This window comes from Brassica napus, chromosome A10 (genome assembly GCF_020379485.1).
Source record: "Brassica napus cultivar Da-Ae chromosome A10, Da-Ae, whole genome shotgun sequence".
NCBI lineage: Eukaryota > Viridiplantae > Streptophyta > Magnoliopsida > Brassicales > Brassicaceae > Brassica > Brassica napus.
This window is the reverse complement of record NC_063443.1, coordinates 46,932-57,376: the sequence shown is the minus strand read 5'-3', so window position 1 is coordinate 57,376 and position 10,445 is coordinate 46,932. Positions and strand designations below refer to the sequence as shown.

The 10,445-nt window shown below is 35.3% G+C and overlaps 1 protein-coding gene across 1 annotated transcript; it reads right to left on the bottom strand.

The window, feature by feature from the left end:
* Nucleotides 1-4,454: 4,454 nt before the first annotated feature.
* Nucleotides 4,455-6,540, bottom strand: LOC106370056 (squamosa promoter-binding-like protein 8). The gene is made up of 3 exons (XM_013810128.3): nucleotides 5,493-6,540; nucleotides 4,814-4,944; nucleotides 4,455-4,741 (listed from the first exon to the last, which is right to left on the bottom strand). The coding sequence occupies exons 1-3, from the start codon at nucleotides 6,182-6,184 to the stop codon at nucleotides 4,578-4,580; spliced, it is 987 nt and encodes a 328-aa protein (XP_013665582.1). The 5' UTR covers nucleotides 6,185-6,540; the 3' UTR covers nucleotides 4,455-4,577.
* Between the last annotated feature and the right edge of the window lie 3,905 nt (nucleotides 6,541-10,445).

The following is a 10,445-nucleotide window of genomic DNA, read 5'->3' as shown; positions in this document are numbered from 1 at the left end:
ATAAATGAATATAGTTTTAAATCATATCAAATATAGGGTGTTATTAGTGATAAATAAAAAGTTGAAATTAGTACATTGATAACTGAAGAAAATCTGAGAGAAATTATTCGACCAAATCACAAATTTATTTTGAGATTAAAAATTTTAAAGTAAACCATTAGAGATAGTCTTTCACTTATAACAAAAAATTATCCAATAAATATCTCTTGCTTTAAAAAAAAAAATCGTCTTGGGATACTATGTGATGTGAAATACTCGTGTTTTTAATACTTTGTAAGACAGCGACATATACATATCACATCTTCTATATATTAAAAGAGAAGCATAATAATATTTTTTTGTAGCCACACGTCATCACCACAATCATTTTTAGAATCCTTAGAAAAATATGTTGGTCCATATAAATATATAATAAGTTTTTTATATAACTAACCATAAATTAATCATAAATGTTCTTCATTGTTTCCTTAAATAAAAATCACGGAATTACCTAATGTGGCTAAAGTATATATGACAATTAATGATTTTGAATAATAAAAATTTGTTAAAAATTAGTTTATCCTCTATCATTTTTTAAAATTTTAACTTATTAAAATAAATTAAACAACCTCATTAACTATTCTATATGAAGTGAAATTAATTTTTACAGATGTCCATTTTTTTTTAATTGACACTTATGTAATTCACTAAATTCATAAAATAAGTTAAAAAAAAGAAACTTAACTCATATCAATGAAAGAAAGACGAGAACGAAAACACAATTCTATAGAAGTAGAAAATGAAATCACTTATGGTCTTATGGAGAGTCAATAGTAAACAAATCGAGAGCAGAAAACCTAATATTCTTCCGTCATTATACAATCGATGTTGCCTATTTGGTTTTGATAATTTGTATCAGCCGCAAAACTAAATTTTTCTTTTGTACATATGAAGTCTTAAAAATAATTAAAATGAGATGTAATATGTTAAACTTATAATTTTCAAGAAGGTTGAAAGCCCTAGCCACTCCCAAAAGGCACGATACACGAAGCAAACTTCACCTTCTCCGGCGCCGGTAAGGCGGGATCTCGCTGGCGCCCGGTCCCCCCTTCCATTTTCTTCTTCTTCCTGTTAGTCTCTCTATTCTTCTCACATCTTTTGTGCCTCTTTTGTCCTTTTTTAAATATGTTGTTGCTTGTTGGGTGGAGATCTCATCTGAGACGGAAACATAACCATAGTTGCTCTCTGTGATGCTATCTTTGTGGTTGTTGGTATTCTGCTCGGCGACTCCCATCGCCTTTCCAGCTATGGCTGATAACTACTTCTCAGGTGAAAGCCCTGATGAAATTTACTCAGGAGCCTTTCCTCAACTTGTATGGACGAGGTTTGTGTTTGTTCCTCTGTGGAGGTGCTTGATTACTTCATCTAGTGACCTCTCTGCTTATGTGAAACTGTCGATTGCTATTGCTTGCTTTTCTTGTTTAAGGTCCTTCCAATGTACGGACCTAAACTCTCACCGGCTTTTACCATCATCTTCGGCTCCTTGTCCGATGAATCATTTCCCTAAGGGAATTACCAGCTCTGCTTTGCTATGGTGTGAGCCAGACATCAGATCTGGTAGTTGTAGTTCAGATCTCGCCAGCTTCGAGAACCTTGGTTTCTCTACACATGATGTTCAATCTGCTCGGGCGATGGAGTATTTGTTTGCTGACTTGCAGATCCCACTCCCTCCATTGGCGTACTTTGGTCTATGGTGGCGAACAGTAGCTACTTCACGTTCAAGACAATGGTCATTATCACCACCAAATCAGAGATTGCTAAAGCTCCTACCACCATTATCATACCACGTGATGTGTTTAGTGTGTTATCTTTGGGATCCCTCACAAGACGTACAGAGCGTTTCATTCAACAGCTATTTGTTTCGTGTTTTTGTGTTCACGAATCCATCTTTATCAACTAGCTCTTTCTCAAGGCAATGCTCAATATTAGTTGCAACTTTGAGGTGTCTAAAGCTAGAATCATCAAGCCCTCTAAAATTATCCTTTATGGGTAAATTTAGTCAAACTTCCTCTCGACAGGGCCGAGAGAGATCTTTCACCATCTCCTCCTTATCAAAGAAGAGAATCCATCCTCCGCAATCCTTCAATTCAAGAGTTGACATCAATAATTGTTCAATGGGTTGTTTAACCAAATTTTGCATTATGGGCATATTAACTTCCTCCTCTAGGGAGAGACCAGTTTCCTCCTTTTTGGAGAGATCACTTCATGGAGAAAGTATTTCAACGCTCAGATGTACAAACATCATGAGATACACGTTTTCTTCAATCACCTATATTGGCAGAATATCATATCGATTTGAAATCGATCAACTTAGAAGCCCTTTCGAAGAAGCTTCTGGTTGTTGTCTATGCTTCAAACCGTTTAACCTATCATTTTAATGCTTTAGTTTTCGTTAATGTAACAAGTGAGTTTTACTCTTTGGCAATGAGCCCTCTACTTGTAATCTTCGGTTAAGCTTAATATAATCTTTGGTTGCACAAAAAAAAGATATGTAATACGTTAACTCTTCAACAACGATGATATATTTAAGAGATCAACATTTGTATTCATCATTTTATAGTCGATAAAGATTGTAGTGTTGCAAAATGTTAAAATTATTTCATAAACAAACATTATTATAAAAATTCACCCCGCGTATGCGTGCGGGTTATCATCTAGTTATATATTATATATGCTACATTTAAAAGGAAAATCTTTAAAATAAACACTAATATATATTATTATGTCAAGACAATGCCTTAGAGCACCATTAACCCGAAAACCTCATTTGGGGTTCTTGTTTTTTTTTTTTACAAAAAAAAAATTAAAAAGAACCAATCGCGAACCTCCACGTGTCAGTGGAACCCGCAAACAGTACAAGAACCCTACCAAACCCACATCTTGCAGAGGAGAAGGAAGACGTTGTTTTTAACAAAATTATGGGACCCATCTTTTAAGAATCCACCTACTTAAGAGGTAGAGTTAATCATGCTCTTATTGCGCTTCGTGCGGTCCATAAACATAAACAAGACCCTCGCCCTCGGGATATCATAATTGACTCCGTTTAGCTTTTTCATATATGTCAACGAAGAAAAGGAGTTAAAGTTTTCTCAATGGTTGGGCTATTAATTAGGCGTTTCTTCCCCACATCGGACCGCTAGTGCCAGAAATGATCACGTGTTGAGCTGAAATTCAGCCTTTGCAGCAACTGAAACAAAATTGCTAACATATCTTTGTGGTTGCCCAAGACAAATACGACACGTGTGTACTTTTTTGGAAAGTAAACTAGAGACGCACCCAGCTGGAATTAGGGGAACCAATGACATTGTCCTTTTAATGTCGTCGTATCATCATCGCCTACTGTTAATGAAAGTTTTAATTACAACTGGTATATAGTACTACCTCCGTTCCCGAAAGTAAGATGTTTTAGATTTTTTTCTTGTTCCACAAAGATAGATTTTCTATATTGTTAAGTTACTTTTTTTTACTTTTGAGGAACATTAATTGAGAATATTTGAATTGATTAAATTTTATTGGTGGAAAGTTATTGGAAAGTGTATAATAAAGTAAAAAATAAATTAAATTATAAACATTTATTAAATTCTTAATAAGCGTGCATACTCTAGAAAATCTTACTTTCAGGAACAGAAGGAATAGTACTTTTTATTTCACTAATTATTAATGATAAAGCGTAACTCCGGAATTATATACTTCTGATCCCATACGACATTTACTCCGTCCTGGAGTTTACTAAACACAGTGGTTATACTATACACAAATGCGTTCTATCATGCTTCTAAGTTCCAACATTAGCAGTATATAACAAGTAGTACAAACTAAGTCCCAGTGGTGAAGAAAAGAAAAAAAAGGTCCCAGTGGTGGCGCAGATAAACATGGCTATTTAAGAGTTAACAACATTTGTATGATTAGCTTCGGAAAGGGGGGACATTAACGAGACATCCATTTCAACCAATTTTCTCCTCGGCAAGATAATAATAATAAATGAGATGAAATATATTTTTATGTTTTTGTAAAAAAAGAAAGAAAAGGGAAGCACGTGGCTTTCATGGATAAGTCACTTTCTGAAATGTTGGTTTGCTGTAGTTATCTAGGAAAATTCCAACAGCACCATCAGACAAAAAAAAATGCACAGATTGTCAATCAATTTAATAATTCAGTTGCCCTAAATGAATAAACAATGAACGAACCACCCCATGCACCAGCACCTTCCCCGGTCTTACCTTCATTACCAGAAGTTCTATCACGCATTTATTCAAGTAAGTCATTATATTTACTACTAATACATTTTAAAGAGAATTCAATCGATCATCAAAGTGGTTCATTTTTATAATAGAAGATCTTCCACTAATTAAAAAACAAACGAACACATCTAAACAAGAACAATTTAACTAATATTAAGAAAGAAGCACACAACATGACCAAATATCAATTTATCGATTCACTGCTAACAAAGATGATGATATTAAGATGATAACAATTATAACAACGTAATAGCTAGCGTCGTTTATAATAGTTAACTGCAAAGCTTAATTAGCTAGCTATCCGCTTGAGAAAAACATTGAATTAGAGGAAGATGCTGACGTGGAAGACGATGGTGTTGTTGTTGTTTGGAACTGCTTTTGACGGAAACATTCCAGTGAAATTGTAGGCAGCGCGTTGGATGGCGACGACGAAGACTTTACACCCGAATCGTTCGGTGACTCTGAAATTAAGATACCACAGATATTTTAATAAAACATATAATATGTAAATGGGATAGTAGTCAAGTAGGTACGTGGGGTGGTGGTAGTATCCGGAGTGGGTTTGGAGATTGACTGGTGACATTTACGGCGGCGTCGATTATGGTCAGCAAGTCGCTTACGGCAGCTCCGTTTCCCGTTGTCGAATTCCGACAGCAAATGGAACCTGTAACCAAATGTGATTATTACAATTCTTTTTTTTTTTAGATAATTAAATATGACCACACATAAATAAAATAAAGATGATCATACGAGTGAGTAAATTTGGGGGAGATGGTAAATTACGTAAAGAGGTTAAAAATAATTTTGTAGTTTGGGTTAAAAAGGAGGGCCATCGGGATCACAAACAACACGGTACTTTCTCTCTCTCTCTCTCTCAATGATTGAGTTAAGTGTGATGATGAACCATTCATCTATCATCCTTCGAGAAAACCTAATTAAAATAAAATAGGTTTAATTTTAAAAAATAAAATAATCAAAGCTTCTACAAGATTGGAGGAAACAATATTATTAATACCGGGGCTGTAGTAATATTACTAGTAATCATGTAAATATGTACGGAAGAAACAGGCCCCCACACACCCCTAATGGATCGGAACATGGATCATTTTACAAAGGTAAAAGCTGTACGGACGGACAAAGAGGCGTAATGATAACTGTGTCACTCAAAGGTGGGAATGATCTGTATAAGGAGGCAAAACAAAAATATGTTACCTGCTGCACTGCTGGCAAAAGCGCTGGCTAAGACCAGCGGCCACAACCGTTGAAGCTTTTGAGTGGAATTCACACACTTTGTGGCGGCGGTGATAGTGTTTGGCGTGGCTCAGATCTGCGTTGCATCCCTCCGCTTGGCACCTTGGAGTGCTCAGCGTGTTCCCCACTCCCAACTCACCAGGTCGGGACCGCCTGTACAGCCTGCTCACGAAATCGTCGTCCGCCGCCGAGAAGTATGTCCGCCCTCCCAGATTCAGACCGATTCTGTTGGAAGTGAAATCGAGCGGCCGAGAGACGTCAACTTCGGTCTTGGGGATGAGGAAGTTGTAAGAAGATCCGGATCCTCCTGACCCTGTCTGGTCGAAGGAGAACAAGGCTGAGTGGTGGGGGTGGCCGTAGATTGAATCGGATGAGGGGGAGTAAGGGTGATTGGTGATGCGTGGGTCATACACGAAGGATGGATGAAACTGGTTGCTGGTCTGATGACCATAGACGGTCAAGTGTTGTTGGTTAGACAAGGAAGGAAATAGAGGTGGACAAGTGTTGCTGTAAGAGGACTGACTATGATGGGTCTGGGTCGGGTCGAAAATGGACAAGACTCGGGTTGGGTCAGGCTCCTGCTGATGATGATGGCTTCGATCTTCTCCGGATAAAATTATCACGGAGGGGTTGTCCCATTCGTAGTCCAACATGTTCCAAGAATAGTATTGAGGAGATCCCGAGAAAGATCTTTCTTTTCTAATATATGCGCTCTCTGCTACTACAACTATATTTAAACACAAGGTGAAAGAGTGAAGAGGCTAATAAAGGAAGGCGATAGGAGACATGTCGGTGCGGAATAGGTTATGGAGTGGTTTTAATTGACTGAAAGCAAGCGACGTACTATACCTCTATTGGAATTAGAGTCTTTCCCCTTTGCCAGAACATCTCTCTTGATATGATATGTGTGTGAGAGAAAGGGAGAGTACTGTGTCTCTGCAAATACGTTCGAAAAACCCTAACTTTCTATTTGGGGGAGAGGTTCCCTCTAGCAAAAGTTTTTTACTTATATAATTTATTTATTTTGTAATTGATATATATATACCATGTAAACATTTGGATAGCTGTAGAGCGCTCGTAGATAAGAAAAGTAAAATGGAGCTGAACCGATCATATATATATTTTCAAAATTCAGGATACTCATTATTCCTATTATAAAGTTAAGATGGAGAAGAAAAGAAAAGAACCAGTCACATGGGTAGGGTGGTGAATATCCCATGGCCACTGTGAGTGTCTGTGCCATTTCACTAATCTTAGTGTACAAACATCAATCATATGCACCTTTACGAAGTAGTATTTTATAATTGTACAGTCATTTGAATTAAAATGTATAGCTGCTTATGGGGAGCCTCTAGATGATCTTTTGATCTGACAAAGACTAGTAAATACGCGGAGCTAATTTTGCTGAAACTTGGATTAAAAAGACAAAAAACTTGAAGGAAAGAAAGAAATAAAGAGTACTTTGTGATCGTGTGGTTCATGTTGAATTGGGTGGGGTTTGTATAAACGCGTTTGTTCTGTTTATTAATTATGGTAGGTCCGACATCTCATCATCATCATCAAATCTTTTTTTGTTGATGTTATATGATTGTGTGTATTTAACCGTTTATATTAGTAGTTGTTTCCAATCTCTATTTGTATATGAAATGATATAAATCGTAAATATCTTGTCGTCAAATTACACGAATACGTGTGTATTTTTTACTGTAACAACACGAGCAAATAATTACTTCGAGCAGTGTTGGATTAATTTACAAAGAAAAAAATGTTATAAAGGAGAAAAATGGGGAAGTAGTGGAGGGAGACGCCAAGAAGGTACTGTGAAATGCTGTTGGGGTTTAGAAAGACAGGATGGCATTCCCGTAAATAAGAGAGATAGTGAAGGTGGATCGTTAAAGGGAAGACAAGAGTGACCGATCGTATCTGCTACGTACTCCACCCACAATGATTCGCCTCTCTACATCACGCGCCTACACTTCTGTACGCTAACCAACGGCTCAGATTCTAAGATAACACGTGGCAACGCGGGGGAGAGAGTGAAGAGAGGCGAGAGAGTGAAATGGTAATGAGTCCAAAAGGAGGAAAGGCAGACAGTGGAGTGGGCCCCTTTAGGTGACAAAAGGCTGCCACTGACGTTGACCCAGTCATACGGACTGTCAATTATCCTTCCTCTTCTGTTTTTTTCTTTCTTAATCCAAAAATAAAAACTCTTACCTTAATTTTTTTTAGATTAATGAAATACAAACGTCAATTATATCTTTCTTACCAGAGTTGTTTGGAATAATGTTTATGCCTCGCTGATTTTTTCCTTGGTATATAGTGTTGCGGTAGCTCTTAAATTAAGCATGGACATTTTGGTTATCAATTTGGTTTAGATGAGTACTCCAAATATAATAGTGTGTAGGTAAATGACTAGAAAGTTTATATAAGAACTGGTAAATTTTTAGTTCCGATAGGATTGGATAATTTCAGATAAATATCAAGAAAATTTAAAAAAAAATCGGGAATTCTAATAATTTTTGATAATTAGTTTATTTTTTCAAATACTTTTAGATACATTTGATATATTTTAAATTATATAGATATATTTTTTTTGGTTATGTTATATATACATGATTAATATTTTTATAAATTTGAGTATCCGTTCAGTTTTGATTCAGTATTCAAATATAAAAATATAAAAACCATTTTAATATTTAAAAGTTTTAGTCCGGTTCTAATTATTTTGGTTTAATTTTTTCAGATCTAGTTTTTTTCTTATCTAGGCCTATCCTAGACAATTGATTTCCTAATTCTCGCTTGTACAGAAAGAAAATAATCCAACTATAGTAATTTCCATAAGATCAAAACTAAACTAACGAAGCGTTTTAAATCAATCTAACAATTTATCTTGGTGGTGGTTAGGGGTGGGCACTTTACCCGATATCTGAAGTCGCACTCAAACTCGATCCGAAAAATTCGAACCGAAATCCGAATCAAAGTAGCAAAATATCCGAACTTGTATTGAATTAGGAGAGATTGAATATCCGAATTCGAATAGATAATATCCGAACTCGAATGGATATCCGAAGATAACCAAACATATGTATAATTAACCATACATATTTATATTGATACCACACATACTTTAAGTTCATATGATATACATAGAATTACAGAAAAAATGATTTGCTACTCACTTAAAATACATTCAAACTTTTTATTTTAAGAATTAACAAAAAGTTACATCCAAAATTTAAAAACAATAACCAAATTAATATTTTTTTAGTTTCAAAATGGTATGTCCAAATCTGTTAACCATCTAATCTATTAAAAAAAATAGTTAAGTAAAAGTTATATTTTTAAATACAAGAAATTTGAGAAATGAATTTTTTTTTTTTTTCAAAATCTAAATATTCGAATCCGATCCAAAATAACCGAATCCGAAAAACTATCCGAACCCGAACCTAAGAACAGAAATATCAGAACGGGTTCTATACTTCTATACTGAACTATCCAAAAATCCAAAATACCCAATCTAAATCCGAACAAATACCCGAATGTTCGTTCCTAGTGGTGGTACACAACATAGTAAGGTGTCGGTTTGAAAATTTCCAATCATTCTATGCACTACCGCTGACAGACAACAAAAAGCGTGTAATTATACTTATGCATGTTTATATATATATAGTATTGTGGTGTGTAAGTCAACGACTTAATTTCTGTAAAAACTAAACGCAAAATCAATAATTCACTATATCCATTATTAATGCAGGGTAAACAAAGAACTCTAACATATTATTATGAGTAAAAAAGGTGAAATGACTTCTTTTTTTTTCATGACCAAATAAAATAAATAATCGAAATTAAGAAAGGTTGCATAAGAATAGAGAAAAAGACGAAGACAAGGAGGAGGATAATGCTACACCAAACGTGTTGCCTTGTCAACATCTCTTAATTGAGCAACTACTTATTGCACTTACTCATGAGTCATGAACTTCTTCTCCCCACTTTGTTCTCTTCCCAGTATACAGATAATATGCCCTCAGATTACCGTTTACATAATTATAATCATGTGCAATTAGGAAACATTTGTCTAATACTAATTTTCTTCAGTATCAAGTAATGTCAAGATCCTAGCTACCCGATAATACATTATAAATACAATGTCATTTATACACTTAGTTTGTGCCATAACTGGAGCAGTAGACATATATGATTGCCTAAGACAAATAATATGTCTAAAGCTCCTATTAAATTAAACTAAGCTCATGTGTGTAAACTCACATGTGATATCCATAAAATAAGCAAATCTTAACTGGAACACTGGCTAAAAGAATAAATTTATTATATTTATTACGAGTGAAATGGTGAAATAGGAAAAAAAGAATAAGAACAGAAGTGAAATATATCAGTTAAAAAATGGTGAATTAGGTGTTACTAAATCCGACTCTCTCAAGCTCATCAGAGCTATCAACTCAAACACATTTCCTATGGAGCTCTATGGAGTTCTCAAGGACATCGAGTTTATATCTGCACTTTTTGATTTCATATATTTCTCTCATATCCCGAGATTATGTAATTCTCGAGCTGATTCGTTGGTGAAGAATGCTCTGTTATGTGATCACCCTATTTTGTCCTGAACCTGTTATCTAATATATAAGATGTTGTTAAAAAAAGGTGTTGCTAAATAAAAGAAGAAAACAAAATAAAACATAAGGAAGGAGGGGGGGGGGTTTGTAGGATTATTACTAGTACTAATATAGGCTCTGAATGGTGACTGCGGTTTGAGCGGTGCGGGACAAGCGGTTTAACTGCGGTGCGGTTTTAACAGTTATAAAATGTATAGATATATAGTACATGTAGAGATTTTTGTTACTGTTAACTGCGGGGCGGGATGAAGGTCACCATTCGAAACCATAGTATAGTACCTAG

Bases quoted from the DNA above. Each gene is read 5' to 3' on its own strand.
- LOC106370056 (XM_013810128.3), bottom strand. From the start codon at position 6,184: ATGTTGGACTACGAATGGGACAACCCCTCCGTGATAATTTTATCCGGA. The intron at 4,945-5,492 runs GTAACATATTTT...ATTTGGTTACAG, and splicing joins TTTTGCCAGCAGTGCAGCAG to GTTCCATTTGCTGTCGGAAT. The intron at 4,742-4,813 runs GTACCTACTTGA...TCTTAATTTCAG, and splicing joins GGATACTACCACCACCCCAC to AGTCACCGAACGATTCGGGT.